General features: G+C 37.7%; 3 protein-coding genes across 6 annotated transcripts; 1 reads left to right on the top strand and 2 right to left on the bottom strand.

The window, feature by feature from the left end:
* Positions 1 to 1,508: 1,508 nt before the first annotated feature.
* On the bottom strand, positions 1,509 to 4,170 carry LOC122081430 (actin-depolymerizing factor 1). Its single transcript, XM_042648570.1, has 3 exons — positions 3,888 to 4,170; positions 2,991 to 3,256; positions 1,509 to 1,936 (listed from the first exon to the last, which is right to left on the bottom strand). The coding sequence occupies exons 1-3, from the start codon at positions 3,888 to 3,890 to the stop codon at positions 1,786 to 1,788; spliced, it is 420 nt and encodes a 139-aa protein (XP_042504504.1). The 5' UTR covers positions 3,891 to 4,170; the 3' UTR covers positions 1,509 to 1,785.
* An 8,322-nt stretch (positions 4,171 to 12,492) lies between these two features.
* LOC122081223 (tubulin beta-1 chain) lies at positions 12,493 to 15,540 on the top strand. Its single transcript, XM_042648245.1, has 3 exons — positions 12,493 to 13,020; positions 13,605 to 13,874; positions 14,611 to 15,540. Exons 1-3 carry the CDS (start codon positions 12,627 to 12,629, stop codon positions 15,285 to 15,287), a joined length of 1,341 nt encoding a protein of 446 aa, XP_042504179.1. The 5' UTR covers positions 12,493 to 12,626; the 3' UTR covers positions 15,288 to 15,540.
* Positions 15,541 to 16,033: 493 nt separating this feature from the next.
* LOC122081224 (serine racemase) lies at positions 16,034 to 20,493 on the bottom strand. Of its 4 annotated transcripts, none has more exons than XM_042648246.1 (7): positions 20,248 to 20,493; positions 18,737 to 18,933; positions 18,518 to 18,604; positions 18,193 to 18,423; positions 17,130 to 17,203; positions 16,792 to 16,978; positions 16,034 to 16,429 (listed from the first exon to the last, which is right to left on the bottom strand). In XM_042648246.1, exons 1-7 carry the CDS (start codon positions 20,476 to 20,478, stop codon positions 16,183 to 16,185), a joined length of 1,254 nt encoding a protein of 417 aa, XP_042504180.1. In that variant the 5' UTR covers positions 20,479 to 20,493; the 3' UTR covers positions 16,034 to 16,182. The 4 variants fall into 4 exon arrangements, with proteins under 4 accessions (XP_042504180.1, XP_042504182.1, XP_042504183.1 ...); XM_042648248.1 differs by having other exon boundaries at positions 18,737 to 18,912; XM_042648249.1 differs by having other exon boundaries at positions 18,737 to 18,949; positions 20,248 to 20,386.
* Between the last annotated feature and the right edge of the window lie 326 nt (positions 20,494 to 20,819).

Genomic DNA, 20,819 nt, shown 5'->3' with positions numbered 1-20,819 from the left:
TTAGCACCCTCTTCTCTCTCTCTCTCCTTCTCACATAACCTACGTATGAAGCAGTTCTGTCACACATCATTCGTGTACTTCTTGCTCAGAAAACTCTCTCCCTATAAATAATACTTTTAGAAACTAAGAGATATTTAAAAATAAATAAAATACCAAATGTTAGACTATCTACGGAAATAATAGTATTTTATCTAAAATAAAAATGAGAAAAAAGTGTCACACAATAGTAAACAATTAAAATTTAAATAAACAAGTAATAAGTTAAGAAATTGGAATATCAATTTTACTAGCAAATAAATTATAAAATGTGGAATATCATACTAACTTAATTATCAACTTTAGAGAATCTAGTTCCTATTGAGGTGGTCTTTTTGCTTCAATTTTATTTTGCCTTAAAGAGGTGGTTTTGCCTAGTACATAGTGGTTCAAGAGTAGATATCATCATTTGGAATACAAATTTACTTACATTTTATTTAAAAAAACATTAAATTCTAAAAATACTGTTATAAAAATTGGAAAAAAAAATTAATAGTCTATTAGCTTTATTAGCCTTGCAAGTAATAGGTGGTAATTGAATCACTCTCATTACCTATTGTAATTGTTCACATAATTTCAAACAATCTACCATAATTCTATAACATGTATAGTTCATTTTGGATGAAACTTGGGCTTCCATTTGGTTGCAAGAGAAATTAAAAGGAAATGAAGTGAAATATTCAAACATAAAAAAGAAAAAAATTTAATTTGTATTACCCACATGATTATATCTTTAAACTTTACATTGCAACCAAATCCCTTAGATTTGAAAAAAGTATCAATTCTAAATATAGTAAGAAATTTAAGTAATTTCTACCATCATGTTAGGTAATGATTAAAAAAATTCATTTTTTAGGTTTGAAATTTTCACATACTTTTACTCCATTTTAATTTCTCTTCCAACCAAATGGAGCCTACATGTTCTAATCCGAGGGGAGTGTTTTCCCTTCATGGGTGTATAAGAAACAATTGGAATCTCAAATTGCCACTCACTTTAGTTCAAGCTATGCAATTTCTATGGTCCATATAGAGAATGTCATGATCATAGATCAGCAAATTAGAGTGATTTGAATATATCACTCCTATGAATTAATCTCACCAAGACTATAAATTCAAGGATGCCACTTGTTTCATCTTCATTATCCATATAATGAGCCGTGGGTCCCATATTGACACTCCCTTTCCTTCACAAAATGTGGGTCCTACTCTTTCTCATTAGTGCTATGGCCATGATTAATATATACTTTAGGGTACATGATGATAAGAATTTAAACTATTGGATTTAAAAATGGTTAAGCTCTTTCCACAATTTTCTTATTTTTTGCTGAATTACAATTGAAATAGTTAGTCAAGAAATAATTTCTTAATTCCATCTCAAACAAATTAAGTTTTTATTTGAAACTGGTGATACTAAATTGAGACTTTGGAACATAGCTAATTCCCCCCTTCCACATAGATCATAAGGTTAGGTGTGATAGAAATAAACTACAGATGTTAATTAATATACTTAGATACAAAAACCACCATCTTGTCTCGTTGATATAAGAAGATATACATGTTATCTTCCAGAAAACAAAAGAAAAAAACAAAAAGAAGAAATGCATAGTCCCATCAATGGCTATAAACTCTAAACCCACACAAAATTCATTTAGAAAAACAAGGCAAAAGAAATAAAAAGAGATGCCCACAAAATGAAACAATAGCAAAGAGATGAGGTTTGTTGAAGGAGACAGATCAAAGATGGTATATTTAGAGGGCTCGCCCTTTTATGATGTCCATGCTCATCTCACTGGGATCTGTAGCCTGCAACTCCACTTGAATGCCATCCAATTCTCTCTTGAATCTATCCTTGGAGCTTGCATAGAGCATTTTACTCCTCACCCTCGATGTATCAGGAGACCTACGCAACAAGAAACTATGAACATTAGTATCAAAACCTATATTCATTTGGAACTATAGATACAACATGGAACTACTACTCGAGATGTTGAGGAAGATATATGGTTATATATGGTCTCATATCGTTTGTTCTACTCCTAAGAGCTCTCTCAACCTAATGACTAAGGTTTTGTGTTGGACCCTCCAACATGGTATCAAAGCCCAAGTCCATTTGTTATCCTTCATGTTGAGGCCCTTGAGGGTTGATGTCTTTTATTTTGTGGATTGGGTTGTGGGCTACCTTCGAAAGATAGTTAATTGGTAGTGATGGGTTGTTATGGTTGCAGAAAATTCTTTGTAAACACAGGGAGGCGTGAGGAATAAAGTTTATAACCATTACTCCATTGCTAGTGAAGACGCTATCATCTCACTATGGACGTAGGTACCTTGTGAAACCACGTATATCCTTGTGTTGTGGTTGTTTGATTGTTCTATTTTTTTCTAAGTCTGTGAATAGATTTGAGTGTCCACATGTAGAGCCAAATATCAGCTAAACTACATGTGAGAGGGATTGTTGGCTAAGAGTTATATAGTCCCACATCGGTTTGTTTTGATTCTTGATGCCTTCAGATGCCTTAAACTCTCCTTTGTTTTTTTTTCCTAATTGGAGCTAATAGGGCCAAGAGCCACCTACTCCTACACACACCTGAATATGACAGGGTCGATCCCACTACCTCCTCCCCTGAGTAATAACTCTTCAAGCCAAAACAACCACCACCAGGCTAAGCTATTGTTCATGCTTAAAGGATTTTTCTCCACCTATACCATGAGGTTTTGGATTGGACCCTCCAACAAATTATATCATAAGTTGATGATATATAAAATGAAGTTCTTTCCATGAAATCCAAAAACAAACTTCAAATAAGTTTGTCTCCACATAAAATGATATTTTTTCACAAAAAAAATAATAATAATAATAATAATAAAATAAAATGATATCTCATGCAGTTTCCAAAAACAATCTCCAAGAGATAAAAAGTTGCATGAAATTAAATTTAGGGTTATTAGTACTTTACCATGCAATGAAGAAAATCTTGCTTTTCTGGCAGTTCTCATCGGTAATGAAATTATAATCAAAGACGGCGTAGCGGCACTCATCGGCAGGCAAGCTGGCGGTGAAATCGTCATAGCTCTCGTCTGGTTCGCCAAGCTTCTCGACCATCACCTGTTGGATTTTCTCCTCAATCTTAAACACAATAAAACGATAGTTCCTCTTCGCTTTTAGTTCCAAGAATTTCAGCTTACACTCATCATTCACAGCCATTCCAGATGCTGAATTCGCCTACACTTACAGAAACAATGAAGAACATAAACAAATTAATATAAATAAATAAAGAAAGAAAGCAATGGATGGATGGCTAGCCCATCCATTGAGGAATCCTTTCCAGTTCATGGGTTTAGTCTCTGGTGATCCATTCAAGAAAGTACAATCTAATATTGGAAAACCCAATTCCTAAAGGACCCTTATAAATTTCTCTTCTCCTAGTTTTGTGGTGAGCCCAACAGATCTATCAATCAAGGATCCTTAAAGAAACTATATAATGTAACAATTAAGAATTGAAAACTGAAACAAGGATCATTGGAAAACCAATTCCAAAACGACCTTCATAATTTTTTTTTTCCTAGTTCTGCGATGAGAAACCAATTTTAAAGATAACATCAAATTTCTGAAAAGGGTCATTGAAAACCAAATTCATCCTTTGTACTTAATTCTCATTCAAGACTTTCTACAAACACCATAGAATTGAAAGATAAAAATCTGAAAACCATTTTTCTAATTAATGAACAACAACACCAACACCATCACATTTGTAATGAGAGAAACACTTGACACCATAACATTGAAAGAGGATGCAGAGATCATAGAGTAGTAGCAAGACAGAAAGGGAAAGGGGGAGATGGGGAAAACGAACCATGCTGTCCTCCAATGAGAGAAGGCCCCGCCTGGATGAAATGAGAAGAGAGAGGAGGAAGAATGGAAAGAGAGGAAGAAATGGGACTAGGGAGAAGATCAGAGAGATCCTTGAATTTGGGCGTGAATGAGAGGTAGTGGGTTTTTGAGGTGAGAAAAAAAAGGTGGTATGGAGAGATTTTTGAGGGAGAAAACAAGGTTGATCACTGATGAGAGAGAAATTGAGAAAAAGAGAATCTCTCTCTCTCTATTAGTCGCTGGGCTGATCACGTCCGCTTAAACTTTCTGGTTGCCACGTTTAGACACGTTGTGAATAGAATGGAAAACCTCTGTTTTCTCTTTTTTTGGTCGCAAATGTCGTTTGGTAGTTTTGAGTTATTTTATTTCAATTTTTTATTTTATTTTTTATTTATTATTATTTTATTTTTCTAATTGTAGGCTTTATGAAACCTCTTTAGCCCTTTATTTCGTGAGTTTGTTACTGAGGATCTTGAGAAGAAGAATGGTTTAGCCAGTGTGACATCAGTTATTATCTCCAAATATGCATTCCCCAAGTTTTAGTGAAAGCATGGTTTCAAGAATCGGAACTGAATCGGCCGATTTCGATCCCAATTTTGATTCCATCAATACCTCTCAACTACTAGAGTTAGGGCAGATTTCAGTCAATTCCTGACTGAGGTTTCAAACGATCCATCCAAATTAAAATCAGATGGACCCAATCTGGCCCGATTCCACTCTTTAAAAACCTTGAGCAAAAGTAATAAATTCATGAGAATGAATGATTTGTATAAAATAAAAAAATAAAAAAAAAATGGAGGCATCAAGAAGGTAAACCTCGGCTCAATGGTAAAATTGTTCTATCATATCTTAGTGATCATGGGTTCAAATTAGAAAAAAACCTTTCCACGAAATAAAGGAATATTGTATACACTATGACCCTCCACAAATCACATAGTGACGTAAACTTCATATGAATAGAGATATTATAGTGTCATAAGTAATAACTAGAGAGATTTTCTCTTCACCAATGAGTGAATGAAAACTTTATCCGATTTTTTCTCAACTGTGAGGAGATAACTATTTTTTTTTTCTTTTTTTTTTTTTTCTTTTTTTTAATGAAACTATGATCGGTTACTTACTCAATCACATATGCAGACATGGAAAGGAGAAGGTCTAGAGATCAGTCAATATACATGGCCAATCCAAGAGAAGGTCCCCCTATCAGCTAGAAGGTTTGGATTGGTTGTAGTCCTCTACTTGGTGCCCAAAACCCTTAAATATGGGTTTGGTTATAAAATGTCTTTCTAGGATTAAAAAACCAAAACTACTTGCATATTCCAAGTATATTTTAAGAAGTTTTTATTTTTTCCATTTCTAAAGTTGGCCAATTGGCAACACGATCAATGAACCCTGCAGGCTGTAACATAGATTTAACAAATAATTAAAAATCAAGACCCATAAAAGAGGACAGCTAGCGGCTGCTTGACCGCTTAGGTTAGCAGCTTAGCATAATGGGTATGGAATGTGGACCTTGGGGCATCTAAAAGGTAAGCCCACAAAGTGTATGTACAGTGATTGATCAGCTGGCAAGACGGCAAGGTTCATACATTGGGTTACCTAAAGCTAACGCTACACTTTTTAATATGTCATGGAAGATCTTTTGAAATTTCTTGGGAAAGTTTTTCTTGATTCACGTTGAAAGGGTACATTACGGGTCTGTTTGATAAAGTTTTTGTTGTTTCTGTTTCAATAAATAGTAGAAACGGAAATTGCCATTTTTAGAAACAGAAACGGAAAAGGTATTTGATAATTGATTTGGCGTTTCTCCATTCCAACGTACACACCATTCTCTCTCTCTCTCTCTCTCTCTCTCTCTCTCTGGGCATTGAAAGTTGCAGCTTGCTCAGAAATTCACCTCCCTTCCTTTCTCGAAACCCTAAACAACTAAGCTAACAAGCTCAGTCTACTAGTTTGAAAACATCTCTCGAGAACCCTAAATACTAGTTGATAGAGATCAGATCTACAGGCATTTTATGCATTTGTTATCCAGTGAAGCAGCTTTAGCTAGTGGGGGTTTAAATGGTGAGCTCCGACCCAACAAGACAATCGAGGCCGGGACCATGGCTGCTGGCACCCGAGCAATGCCATCATCGTGGGCCAAGAGGATTGGATTCAGAACGAGGTTCTCTAGTGAGATGAATCCGGTCGAGCTCGGGCGCCTCTAGCTGCGAATGGTGAGCATGAGAGTGAGAAAATGTTGTAGCACCCAGTGCAACGGCTAGGCTCTGTCTGACCATCCGCCTCCAAAACCCAGCTGAGAAGAAGGGGTCGTTGGTTTCTTGCCTCAATCCATTGACGATGAAGGTTTTGTGGGACATCACTCTCATACAACGAAGAGTTTGCAAGATTTCACGATTTTTGAACACCAAAGTTGTTCCCAGAAACGGCGAAACAAGTCATACTTGTTTCGTCATGTCCGTTTCTAGGAATAGAAATCACCATAAATTTTGATTTTTATTTATGAAAATATGAGAAACATAACAAGTTTATCAAACGTTTTTTGTTCCATTTCTTTCGTTTCTTGACACATAAACGGCAGAAACGCATTTCTTGAAACATTATCAAACAGACCCTAAGAATCTACCACCATCATTATTTGTCAATATGTGTTAAGAGGTCTGAAATGTTTTTCATTATTTCGTGACTCCCATTCAAGAGTAATGGTGATCATTGGTGAAGGAAAACTTGGTCCCAATTTTTCCTCGTCAAAATGTCAAAATTCAGACAAGATTTATCAAGGAATGAGAGATAAGATTGAACGTAGTTGAGTATCGTAAGGACACAAGTTGAGGTTCTATCTTCCATTCATTTATAATAATAGAGAAGAAAAACATTTTTAAGTCGTGTGACTCTTACACCAGTGCAGGGCCAATGAAGAAAAATACAAAGGCATCGATCAAGAGAGATTTTTCACGTTGTAAAAAAAAAAAAATTAGTCACTCTAGGTGCTTAGTGAAGTAGAATGAATTGGGTTACTTGAGTCAGCATTTATTATCCTTTTTAGTTTTAGAAAGTTGGCAGAGTCAAGTCCTAGAGTTATTAGAAAAGCCGGTTGAGCTTTACAATCAATTTTTACTTCAGTTTTAGAGCTCAACTTTGAGTAATGGTGTCCAACAATTAGTTTGACGAAATATGACGCCCCAATGGCTCAAGAAGTTAGATTATGTTTAGAGGCCCATCAACAAAAATCATGTTGGAAGTCCATGTTCTTTAAATATGTCTGATGAAAAGTACTGTAAGGACATAATTGGATATTTTTTTCTGGCTAACAACGGGTATCCAGGCCTTTGACTTGACTAATCCCACTGGTCCATACTTACCCCACAACCACATGGACATGATCATACTGAGGTTGAATGATTGGACTTATAATGGGAGAGAGAGATGAATAATGTCCAAAGTAAAAAAGAGAAGTGCACTACTTGATAAACTTAATACCAAATAAGATCATCTCAAGCTGTGAAAGGTTAAGGAGATGGGGAGCGACATCTATGGTTTGAGTGTGACTCAATGATTGTGGTAACTTCTATTTTACATCAGTCCATTCCTTAGAATTTCTTGAAGTAATGGCTCTGTCTTCAATGCTATCTTTCTTCTATTGTTTTGGAAGATAATCCATTGCTATAGAAAAGTCAACTTGATGACTGATATTTTGTTAAAGAAAAGGGCAGCAATTAAAGTGTCAAATAATTAGGTAAATCATCCATAGACTATATGGTTTCAAATATCACCTGTGATGCACAGGAAAAACTAAGATATCGATTATTATACTGATTTATCTTTTGTAATGGTTTATAGTTTTTCTGATGGTAATGCCGAAGGTGATTTTCTGTAAGTCATTTGGAGTCTCCTTGTTTCTTTGCTGATAGCAATACCGAAGGTGGAGGATCAAGGGACCATTTATTCAACCTTGGATGGATAAACATTTTCCTCCTATACATCTTCCCTTTTTTTCAATTATATTAATATACCCGGGCTGATTCTTGATGGCATGCCAAATGGAGTATAATACCATTTTGGTGTACAATGTGGCAAAAAGGAGATAAAGAAGTGGCCATCACTAATAATACTATTAGATCTTCTACCAGAAAAAAAAGTTATAATACTGTTAAACCTACTCCCATTGTGAAATATGAAGCAAAAAATTTCCTATGTTGTGATGGTTATATCTACCATGTGCAGCCGTAGTTCAATTGTTTTTGAATTTCATCTTTTCTTCCTGGTTCATATGAGGGACTTATGGAGAACCCCACATGGGTCACATTCTTCTTAGAAAGCTAGAAAAAATACATAATGAGTTAATAGAAGATGTGCCTTTTTTAGATGCTACAAAAGGACTTGGTCGAACAATTTTCAAGGGAACAATGCTAACCCCGAAGACAAGCCTCAGACTTTATTAGTATATATCCAAGAGATACTAGCTAGTATATGAAATTGGATATTTATTAGATTTATCCATGTGTTTAGAATTTCTTATTTTTTTGGTAGAAAGAACCAAACCCTTGATAGGTGGTTAAAAAGCTAATTTCTAGGGGACAAAATTTGATTGCTATAGGAATGAAACAGTTTTTCTTCACCCACACTAAAATGTAATTTAGGGTCGTGTGATTTTGTTCATAGAAACGTGTTTTTTTCATTTTTCTATACTCATAAACAGATAAACATCTCAAGACTATTTGATTTTTTTTTGTTTCGTTTCACTTGTTTTTTAAAATAGAAATAGAAATTTATGCTTATTTCTATGTCTATACACAAGTTAGACTTATTTTTTTTGTTTTTAGAAACAGTTGGAGGGACAAAAATTATGAAAACCTCGATTCACCTGACCTACCTCAATTTCAACCCATTGTTGAAATTACTCGCTATGCTGAAACAGCGACTCCAACATGGTTGTGCAAAGCTCACAGTCTCGATTGCCTTCATCCTTTTGAAGCTCAACTCCACGAAACATACCTGCAACTCCAATGTCGTGCCTTCACTCATGAGCTGCATACATACAACATCGTGCCTTCACTAGTGTCTTGAACCTGACTACACCATTGAATACATTTCAGGAAACAGAAAAATCAAACACTTTAATGCAATTTCAAAAATCGTTTCTTAGCAAAAAAAAAAAAAAAAAATTTCAATTGTTTCTAGACACAGAAAAAGCAGAAACAAAATTAGACAGGCCCGATCATAACTACTCCCACATTATACGAAGTTCGAGACTACCCACAAAGTCCTGAAGAGTCTCATCCAACAATAATAAGAAGTTGTGGGTGACCATGGAATGAAGGAAAAGTCTATCCTTACGATGTGCCCTATCTTTTACATGTGAAAAATACTTTCCATGTGTCCTAAATGGTACCCAAATTAATCTCTTGTGCCAAGGGATAAATATGTTATTTTGTACGAGGGAGGAGAGAGATAGACAAAAGGGAGGTGCTAGTATACTTTATGTAGTCTGGCAGCTTTTTCTCCAATTTTTAAAGAAAAAATTGAGAGAAGAATAATAAAAAGGGCCAAAGAACCCCACCAGTTTGGCATAGAAAGCACCAGACACGTAGGTCAATGGGAGGGTGCACATGTGAATCTTCAACGCACGGCGGGGAAGGTGTAGCATGGTCATTTTGTACCCATTGTGTTTGGACTAAGGGTGTCAATTTCAAACCAAAACCGAATTGAATTAATCGGACTGAAACCGAACCAAATTTATTATGTTCAAATTCGGTTTGAATATGTGAGTATGCTATTCGGTTCGGATTGATTTTGGTTTAGGGTGTCAGAACCATCGGTTCGAATCGAAACCGAACCGAATTGCTCTTATCATTCAAGAGTGTTTTTTGCAAGCTCTTTTTTTTTTTTTTTAATGTAATAAGTGTTTTTTGCAATTTATCATCACATATTTACAAGCTAAGATAATTTTGGAGTTAGCAATGGCCATAAGGCCCATAACTTGAGCCCATTATGGGCTTTGGTCCATCACAGTCATGGCTCAAAAGTGGAACCATTTTCATAACCGAATTAAAACCGAAGAATAAAATCGAATTAAAACTGCATACAGAACTGAGTTGGAATGAAAATTGAATCGAACCGAATTGAATCGATTTGAGTATCTAAAACTGAACCGAAATCAAACCGAATAACCAAAATCTTACCAATTGACACCCTTAATCTAGATATTTCCTATGCTACACCAAGAGAGTTTCTTTTTCTCAAATTATAAATGTAAAGAACACATAAGATAATAACTATGAGGATATATAGGCCATGTTTATAGGCATGATCAATTGTCTGAAGCTGCATACAATATAGTAGCTCAACTGGCATCATCCAAACTTTACTTATTTTCAGATTTGAGAACCCATTATTTGTTCAGCAACACGTCTTTGCACCTATACACATGGAGTGTGAAATGGCCGTTGCATTTCTCTAGGTTAGTACTTCACATGTGCGTTCTCAATGACTAGGTAGGGATGTATGGTCGGACAGAAACCATTTTCTCTTACAAAATTAGCCAAAATATTTATTGTTATGTACTAGATAAAACTTAAAAAACAATTCCCTTAGAAAAATAAAAATAAAAATAAAAAGTGGCAAAAGTTTGAAATATTGCTTCGCAAGTAGCGACAGTTTCCCTCCCCCCACCCACCCCCCCCCCTCCACCCCCCCCACCCCACCACCCCACCCCACCCCACCGACCATGAATCTTAAGGCATGAACGACTGACTTGGTATGATAAGGGGTGGGGATAATTTGACCCTAGGCCTAGAGTGGTGGAAAATTTTCTTCTTGAAAGTACATCAAAAAGCCTTGATGCATCTGTGAAGGGAGTTCATCTTCACGCATGGGATCTCCACTCCATAGCTGAAATAATGGGACCCACTGATATATGAATGTGGAGCCCACTATATTAGTGGCTGGGGTTCAATGGATTAAGCAGCATTTTTATTTGAAAAACATACTAGGCTACTAGGCTAGCATTATTTTATTATTATTGATGATTTTTTTTTAAATGACCAATTTTTTAGGATTTAGGTCACCCATTCCCGCTGTATTGGAATTGGAAATAGAATCAGAATCTTTGGTTGTCAATTTGAATTTGTATTCGCTATATGTTTTACAATTTGAATTTTTTATACATTTTACGTGTCAAGATTCAATACTTGTTCTTTTTGTTTTCATATATATACTCCTCATCACCCTTGTAATAGTAAGTAATAGTAAAAAATAAGACAAATATTAAATCCTCAATGTACTTGGCTCTAAACTTCACCATTTCCATTGTTGTTGATTCCACTTACTTAAACCTAAGAACGATTTAAGAGGGCCAACATGGCAAGACCTAAATTAGCTAATGTGATCAAATGGATATGATGATCATTTAATTAAAGAAAATGGTCATGTACTGATATCAGTTTTTTTTTGTTTTTCTTGGTAAGATGTACTGATATCGGTGGCTGTAATAGTCTCAGACTATTGTAACAATACCATACTGACAGAGTGGACAGGAATATGATATCAATATTTATCGATCGATATAATGTCAATACTTAGAACAATGATGAAGAGGTGAAAGGGAGGAATAATCATTCTCTACCTTCATGCACTGGTGCGATGAGGATTTGAACAATTAAGAACATCCAAGCACACACCCCAAGGTGTTCTCAGCCGTGCAGAACCTCACTGCTCCGACGTAGGAAGGCAGAGGAATTTTTTACGAAAGGGTGGAGGGGGGTGTGTTACCATCAAATGAATCAATAAAGTGATGAAGTCTGTGATGGGTTCTTTTCTTTGTTACCAAGGGTGTCATGAACACAACATCACCCCTCACTCGATGAAGCCATTCCATCTATCTGTCAAACACAAATTTCTCACACTAGAACTTAGAAGGCACGTTACACTCACTCACTCAGCGAAGGGACACTGGAAGTTGTGTATCATATACACAACATCAAAACTCGCATATAGCATGGCCACCACCTCATGGGCCATTATGGCCCATGATGTCCTCCACTGGCCCATAGCTTGCTGTCTTGCTTCTCTTTTAAACCACCATGAGCCTGACAGACTTGCACGACGGCGACATTGTATCTCCTAAAAATGGGCTTTAGCTAATTTTTAAGATGGCCCACCAACAATAACATTTCCAAACTCTTCCGTCTGCGGAGATCGGATGGCTGACTATTTTGCCCAATCAATGTGGGCCATACTATCCTCAACCACCGCCGCCAACCGCTACAAGATGAACGGTCGTGACCAGTAAAATATTTTTTTATTATTTTTTTGAATATTTTATGTCCTCCATTTCAACCCAGTGACTCACTTCTGGATGACCCTATCCCATATCCTCATCTGAAGTCGCCAACGGCAAATATTCCTTCCCATTTCAAAATTCAAACTTTCAAAATTCGAATTTCTTCTATCAGTCCCACTAAAACTAAACGCCCGTTACTATATCACCGTCAAATCTAACGTCTTACAAACTGCAAACAGAAGCCGTTAAGTTCGACCTATAAAATGTTCATTCAACCTTTTCCGTCTCCCATTTTACACCTTTCCCTCCCTTGGTTCCCTGTTCCCTCTTCCCTCTTCCCTCTTCCCTCTTCCCTCTTCCCTCTTTACCTCGCCATTAGCCGACCTCTTCCTTCTTCTTATTCGTCTGCTTCTCTTGGTCTTCCACTGTCAGATCGTGAAGATGCGTGAGATTCTGCACATTCAGGGAGGGCAGTGCGGCAACCAGATCGGTGCCAAGTTTTGGGAAGTTGTGTGTGCAGAGCATGGGATCGACACCACAGGGAGATACCAGGGAGACTCTGATCTGCAGCTCGAGAGAGTTAATGTGTACTACAATGAGGCGAGCTGCGGGCGTTTTGTTCCTCGCGCGGTTCTGATGGACTTGGAGCCAGGGACGATGGACAGCGTCAGATCAGGACCTTACGGTCAGATCTTCAGGCCTGATAACTTCGTCTTTGGACAATCCGGTGCCGGAAATAATTGGGCGAAGGGACACTACACGGAGGGTGCAGAGCTCATCGATTCTGTTCTCGACGTTGTAAGAAAAGAAGCCGAGAACTGTGACTGCTTGCAAGGTTATTTTCTTACTATATCTTCTCAACATCTATACTTTCTTTTAAGTGATCTATCGTTTTCATAATTCTATCTAAATATCGCTACAAGTTAAGTTTAGTTTTCCGTGTTTTCGCTTTATCTTGTGTTTTTATTCGGTTTTCTCTGGAATCTGGTGTTGATTTTGCTGTACTTCTTCGTTATTTATTTAATGTTGCCAGTCTTCGGCGCTTACTTCTTCATCTGTTCTCTCCTCAAGTGGAAATTAATCTCTCTAGTGATTTTCCGATTGTGTCGTTTAATCTGGTTTTTGATAGTTGTTGTGCACTCTTTTTCCTACTAATGATAAATTATATGGACATGATGCTCTGAACTGTGAATGGTGAATTCATTAATTTATTTCTTGGTTTACTTGTTAATATTGTCTAGTTGAACATTTACGTTCCATTTCTATCCAAATTTCCACCACTATCGCCGTTTTTGTGCGTTCTGATGATATTGAGATCTTTTCTTTATAGCATTTATTTTCCCCACTAATAATGAATTACTTGAAATTGTTCTTACATTGACTTCGAATTCAAAATAATTGTTTCTCTGCTTTATTCAGGGTTTCAGGTTTGCCACTCGTTGGGAGGTGGTACGGGCTCAGGCATGGGAACGCTTCTTATTTCGAAGATCAGGGAGGAATATCCTGATAGAATGATGCTTACATTCTCAGTCTTCCCATCTCCCAAGGTATCTGATACGGTTGTAGAACCCTACAACGCGACTTTGTCTGTGCATCAGCTCGTTGAGAACGCCGATGAGTGTATGGTTCTGGACAACGAAGCTCTCTATGATATATGCTTCCGAACATTGAAGCTGACCACTCCAAGCTGTAAGAGTCTCTTCTTCCGTCAACGTTTGGTGTACACATATTTCACATTTAGGTTTTCCAAGTTTGCCTCGGTGGTCTTTGTCCTCTAGTGCGTGTATGTGGGCGCAGTTTCAGGGTAATTGTTCCATTTGTAAATTGCCACACACATCATAGGCTCGATATAGAGAATAGTATATTTGCTAACTTTGACAGAGCGGTGGTGCTTCTTGTCCGGTTATTCGTCACCTGGCTCTGACATTTTGTGAGAAGCAATATTCCCTGTTGCTGGAAATAAAATATTTCCCTCGTCGCCTGTATTGCTCCACCGGAAAAGGAAAAGTCGAAAATGCTGACACCATTGTGGAAGTATCTTATTCTTTGGGTATTTCACAATCGGCTTTGGATGAGGTCGAGAGTCGGGGGGGGGCATCTCGAGGGGAAACCTGTGACCTTCGGTGCCTCTCTGTTATCCCTTCCACCTTTTCTTTTGGATGGATTGGGTCAGTCTGGGGAGAGTAGCGTCTCTCTCAGACTCTGGGTAGTCACGTGAACCTTAGGTGTACTTTGAATTTGTGGGCACTATTACAGATTTACAGTTGTGCCCAATTCTTTATTGGCAAAAGTTTTTAATTAGTTCTTGTCCATAGCATTTTTTCTTTGGTAGAAAGTTCTCATGCATGGCTGTTGATGGGTTCATATTTATATTTCTCTTTCAAAGTATTCAGATTGATCTTATGGTGTCCATGTCATTGATCAGTTGGAGATTTGAACCACCTTATTTCTGCAACCATGAGTGGGGTCACTTGCTGCCTACGCTTCCCTGGACAATTGAACTCGGATCTTCGCAAGCTCGCGGTCAACCTCATTCCATTCCCAAGGCTGCATTTCTTCATGGTTGGTTTTGCTCCACTCACATCTCGTGGATCCCAGCAGTATCGGGCACTCACCGTCCCTGAGCTCACCCAACAAATGTGGGATGCCAAGAATATGATGTGCGCTGCTGATCCTCGCCATGGGCGATATCTAACTGCTTCTGCCATGTTCCGTGGGAAGATGAGCACCAAGGAAGTAGACGAACAGATGATCAATGTCCAGAACAAGAACTCATCCTACTTCGTTGAGTGGATCCCCAACAATGTGAAGTCCACTGTTTGTGACATTCCCCCCACGGGTCTGAAGATGGCCTCGACCTTCATTGGGAACTCTACTTCAATCCAGGAGATGTTCCGGAGGGTCAGTGAGCAGTTCACTGCTATGTTCCGTAGGAAGGCCTTCTTGCATTGGTATACAGGTGAGGGAATGGACGAGATGGAGTTCACAGAAGCAGAGAGTAACATGAACGATTTGGTTTCCGAGTATCAGCAATACCAGGATGCTACAGCAGATGAAGAGTTGGATGAGTATGAAGAAGAAGAAGAACTTCAGGAAGCCTAACAGAAAGGGGAAAACGTTTGATTTGGTGTTATGGGGATATATGTGAAGCTCACTCTGCTAAGCTCATGTGGTGGGATTTAGTTTTTGTTCTTTGAATTTCTGTGATGTGGGGATTGGTTGGTTTGCTTGCAATATCCTGTTGCCTACTATAATAGGGTTGTATTCTTCTTACTGTGTTGCTTTCTCTGTGCTTTCAAAATTTTAGTTATCAAGTTGAACCGTGATTTAGAATAGAAAACATTAAAAATTTAAATGCTGCTCTGGTTGTGTGCATTGGGTGATATCAATTTCTTTTGAAAAGATTGGCAATATCATGCAAGCTCCCCTAGTTCCCAGTGTATGTTCCAAGATCGAACTTATTCTGTGAAGACAACAAATGTTTTTTGGTCAGCCATTCGAGGAAAAACAGAGTACGGGGTGCTTTGCAACAGAGTGAAGAGAGAGAGTTGGGTGAGACAAGTCTGTTTTGGTGAATAAGTGAGAAAACCTTCTCTAATTTTAATACCTACAAATTTGAGGTACATTTGGAGCGCAGAACATAACCCTTGACGTGCAGAACAGATTCCAAAGTCTACGGAGTCGCAATAGAGTAAGGTCTTGGAAGGTTTTAAAATTTTCAATAAGAGAGCATTACTGTCGTCATTGAAAGAGCAAACATTTGGAGACTTTTCAATATTCTGTAAATAAATTGGGATTTATCATCAAAATAACAAGCAGAGAGGAAGAGAGAGAGAGAGAGAGAGAGAGAGAGAGAACACTGCTCTACTGCCTCTACATTAGAATAAGAACTTTGTTAACCTTCATTTTCTGAATGACTCTCACGTAGAAACAAGGACTTTGTTAACTTTCATTTTTCTGAATGACTTCCACATAGAAAGGAGGACATTGTTAACTCTTATTTTCTGAATGATTCCCACAGTACACTGAGATCAACATTACCTCCCGAAAGTATTATTCCGACGTCCTTGGAGTCCTTCAAAGCAGGATTGTCTCGGAAACCCTCAGACAGAACAGCAGCAAGGCCAATGGCCCCACTAGGCTCCACTGCAACCTTTAGAATCTCATAGCACAATCTCATAGCTTCTATGATCTCATTATCCTCAACCACGATGATGTCATCTACTAGATCTCGCACTACAGGCCTGTTGATGATAAGATCAAGAATAAGTGAAGCTTGTTAAGCAAATAAGGTCAACATGGATTTTTTTTTTTTGGGAAAAACATGGAATTATAAGCTCTATCAACCAATGAAATCAATGTAGTTAGGATTTTGATATCATTACTTCTGCCACAGGCATGAGGATGGGATGTTCATCCTTTCTGGGCCAAAAACTGACGCATGAACAAGAAACAATTGGGAACCCAAGCAGCTTTGCAGACACTGGCAGTTTTGACAGACTAAACTAATAGCATTCAGACTGCTAATCACATTCAGCAATAGTTATTTTGTTGATAACTGAATGTGCTACCAAAACAGCATCCCTAAGAAGACATGAGGTTGTACCATGTTAGATCTCCCATAAAAGCTCGAAGTCCATCCGCAACAGTATTGGTCTCAGGAAGTTTTATAATTCTCCCAGCTGCCTTGGACTGAGCAGCATCATTTGCTCCTCTGGGCTCAGCAGCCAAAACCAGAATGGCAGGGTTGATGGCCTTGGCAGCCAATGCCACCCCTGAGATCAAACCACCTCCTACATTTTTCCAGTAACAAGAAAATTAATAACCATTTGAATCAGGAGATTTATAATAAAAATAAATAAATAAATAATAAATAAATAAATAAAAAAGGGAAAAAGATGAAAAGTAGCAACAAATTTGCTAATTAGATGTCATTGGACGAACCGCTTATTGGAACTATTACAGTGTCAAGTTGGGGGACTTGCTCCAGCAGCTCCAGTGCTATGGTACCCTGCCCACTAAAGGATGCAAATCATCATCAATTGACAGCATCTACATCTGCCATTAGCATCTAGCACCGAACTAAATGGTATTTCAGTAAGCGATGAGTAGTACTGTAATCCAGAGTAACATTATTGGTGGACAGGTGTTGCATTGTTTGGTTCACATTGAAATGAAACCCTAGTGTATCCTCATCTTTACATCGACAATTACTGGATCTTCTGAGACAAACATTTTTACTGCTAAGCTATAGAGGATACTTAAACATGTAGGGAGGTCACAACCCAATTACAATTTTTTTTCTGCTGGTGGGGGAGAATTGGGCTGGGAGGTATCTCCTTCTCATTGTACCGTACAAAAGTATGCAAAGATAATATGATTATTATTATTCCTATGTGATACAATCATATGGTGATCCCAATGCACAAATATGTGCATGCAATTCCACGCCACACACCTTCTGAGTTGTTCAGAAAGGGAGAGAACACCTCATTCCAAACTTTATATAGGTTCTGGTGTTGTTTTTTGTAGTATTTTTGTCCCTTGTTGTCAGGAAGAAGTGGGAATGGAAAGAACAGTTGGTGCTAGTTTAATGCTTCGGAACTTAAGGAAGGTTAAATGTTGGAGTTGAACGGTTTGGATAAAGGAGAGAGACATAGCTATTAAATCATGCAAGGAAATGGATGGATCATCTCAATAATGAAAAATAATATAATAATGTTAGAGCAATTTTCATTCCATTAACCAATTTAGCCAAAAGTGAGTTTAGAATCTCACAATGATTTAAAGACATAAAGAACATTTCTGACCAAAAAGTATGAGAACATTAATGTTCAGAATAGTTTTTCCAAATGAACTAACTTTAGAATCAAGTGTCAGATCCACAGGATAGAAGGATAAATGCAGGCCAGCAGTTAAATAGAAACTGTTTAATTTTATAATCAGGAAAAAAAAAATCTAGCCTTCTCATTGGCAAATTCCATATATTGCAGGTCAGGAAGAATACCTGATGATGCGCCCATCATTGAATGGGTGAATCAGCACTGCACCAGTTTCTTCTAGCACCTTGGCAGCCACACTCTCCCTTGATTGCATAGTGGGCTCACTCCAGATAACCTGACCACCATAACGCCTGACATTCTCAACCTTACAATTTGGAGCATTTTTTGGTATTACAATATATGCTGGAATCCCACGTAGTTTTGCAGCCAAAGACACTGCTGCAGCATGGTTACCGCTAAATGTGGAACCAAACAAAGTGATCAAGTAAATAAATATGGTGGCATCAAATTCACAAAAACTATAGAGATACTGAGGAGTTCAAACCAAACCTGCTGTGAGTTACAATCCCTTTAGCTGCCTGATGCTCTTCCAGTGAAAAGATAGCATTGCAGGCACCTCTGAATTTAAATGCTCCACTAAGAAAAGCCAAGAAATAAAGGAAAAAACAAAGCTCCAACAGTTAGCATTGAAGTTAAGAGTCATGGTGATATTAAATATAACATAGGAGACCTAAAATTATTACCGTTAACCACTAATTAAATTCTCACCCCTTCTGCAAACATTCACATTTGAAAAATAGCTTCCTTCCAGCTAAAGAATTCAGAGATTCTGATGATAGGACTGGAGTTCTATGTATGAATGAGTTGATGCGTACTTGTGCTTCTTTTATTGATGAAATATCAGCTGCATAGTTCTCATTTTGTAGTCGATCCTTTCCTTCCATCTGCACTCTGCAACTTTCAATCTAGAAAAAGGGTTCTCTATAAAGCAGAAATACAAGTTCAAACTTCATGTTGAGTTAGATGAGAAACTGCAGTTTTAAAAGTTTCTGAACAGTAAAAAAATGTACAAAGATAATGAAGAGTTCATGAAGATTTGGTTCACAATCAGCACATAGAACATGTTAAAGAATCCAAGAAGACAGATAATGTTACTTTGCCATATCAAGTTCACAATGTCAAGTATTTATAAGCTAATTGCAAAGGAAAATTGAGATTACGAGGAGAAGCAGTAAATTCATTTCCTCCTTTATTCAACATACGTTGTAAAAGTTAAAAAACATGCTTATTGCCATCGATCATCCCATAACTATTACAGTTTGTACTAAGTCAACACAATAATGATCGATATCTAAAGGTTTCCAGGAGAGAACCATAACTAAAAATACATAACACATGATGAATACATATTAAACAATCCTTTTTCAAACCCAAATGGATGGAAACGTTAGCTAAATATATTTTACAGTAATTCAACCCAATGCAATGTCTCCATATGTGCTAATCAATAGATCTCCACCGGATCCAAAGACACTTAAATTGACAGTCATGGACGGCCATGCAAACAAATCCCCATATCTCCACTCTGAATAGATTAGCATAAGGACTGTGTCTTCACCATTTCCACTTGCAAAAGAAATGAAGCAATAGGCTTCAGCACTGACTAAGTAGGTGAGATAACAATAGGAAAGTCTAATCCTCCTCCTAGAAGTTCTCCTTTCCTCTTTCCAAGAAAAACACTTGGTCACCCAACCTTGTTTTCCAAAAATACTAGTTATCTACTGTTCTTAACAAACAGTGAAGGCTCTAGTTCCTAGTGGATTGGATCTTGAAATATCATCCTAGTAACTGTCTACAACGTTAGTGGACAGCTTGAAAATCTCTTTTGAATTGTCAAAATGGCCAAACTCATTTCCTTGAGGGCCTAAGATTAAAAGCTAGTACCTTTCAAATCTCGCAAGAAGATTGATGATATCTGCTTGCATCCGATGGTATCATGATTTAAAGATCCTCGCAGTTTCCTCTATCCATCCAAATTTATTCGATCCTTTATCCACCACCTAAACTACTTGACTGATCTATTGAACTTTGAATAAGCACAAAATGTGATTCAAATTGGAAGAGGATTTGCAGCCATGAATCACAACTGCGCATTCTAACTTCTTTACTGGTTTCGATTTAATCTCTCAATGAAGTAATTAGAACTTTTAATCAATAAAAGATGCTGTGACTCGAGTTCATCAGAGAATCATACGGAAGAGAAGTTTCGAAGGACTTACAGAAATGCTCAGAGCTACTCCTGTATCTTTTTGTGGTGGCGAAAAGGATAGAGAAGCTTGTGTGTTGTTTGATCCTTGTAGCTTCTGAATTGTGATTAGCGATACGGTGGTGAGGGAGCTCTCCGTCGATGCCAGAAGCAAGAACGAGAGCCAAAAGGATAGGTTTGTAAATACAAACCCTTTAAAGGTAATACCGGCCCGGTTGGGTTGGGCTTGAACATCAAGCAACATGCCTGAACCTGCTTTGACCCATGCCCACTCAGTAAAAAACAGAGGGCCCAGGGGAGGGGGTTCAGCGTCGGACGAACTTCCTTGATTTTTGAACCCTAGTGAGTCATATTGTCATCCATGTAGTCATGATTTGAGGCCAGCACCGCACCAGACTACCGAAGTGTCTTTTAGTATGGAAAAAAAAAAGTCTTTTAATATGAGATAAATAAAAATAAGGCACGGTATCACTACTGGTCTACTACCATGCTGCCAATGTGAGATGATGCATGATACCAATAGTGTGGTCATATTAATTTTTTTTTGGGAAAAGGACAAGCATGCTAGTAGGATACCTAGGTATT

The sequence above is a fragment of the Macadamia integrifolia genome, chromosome 6 (assembly GCF_013358625.1).
Source record: "Macadamia integrifolia cultivar HAES 741 chromosome 6, SCU_Mint_v3, whole genome shotgun sequence".
NCBI classification, from domain to species: domain Eukaryota; kingdom Viridiplantae; phylum Streptophyta; class Magnoliopsida; order Proteales; family Proteaceae; genus Macadamia; species Macadamia integrifolia.
Note: the sequence above shows the minus strand (reverse complement) of the source record. Positions and strands in the feature narration are given on the sequence as shown.

Coding starts and splice junctions, on each gene's coding strand:
- LOC122081430 (XM_042648570.1), bottom strand. Junction 1,937..2,990: donor AAGATTTTCTTCATTGCATG/GTAAAGTACTAA, acceptor CTTGTTGCGTAG/GTCTCCTGATACATCGAGGG.
- LOC122081223 (XM_042648245.1), top strand. CDS start 12,627: ATGCGTGAGATTCTGCACATTCAGGGAGGGCAGTGCGGCAACCAGATC. Junction 13,021..13,604: donor GAACTGTGACTGCTTGCAAG/GTTATTTTCTTA, acceptor TGCTTTATTCAG/GGTTTCAGGTTTGCCACTCG. Junction 13,875..14,610: donor GAAGCTGACCACTCCAAGCT/GTAAGAGTCTCT, acceptor GTCATTGATCAG/TTGGAGATTTGAACCACCTT.
- LOC122081224 (XM_042648246.1), bottom strand. CDS start 20,478: ATGTTGCTTGATGTTCAAGCCCAACCCAACCGGGCCGGTATTACCTTT. Junction 16,979..17,129: donor TGTAATAGTTCCAATAAGCG/GTTCGTCCAATG, acceptor GGAAAAATGTAG/GAGGTGGTTTGATCTCAGGG. Junction 16,430..16,791: donor TTTATGGGAGATCTAACATG/GTACAACCTCAT, acceptor TATCATCAACAG/GCCTGTAGTGCGAGATCTAG.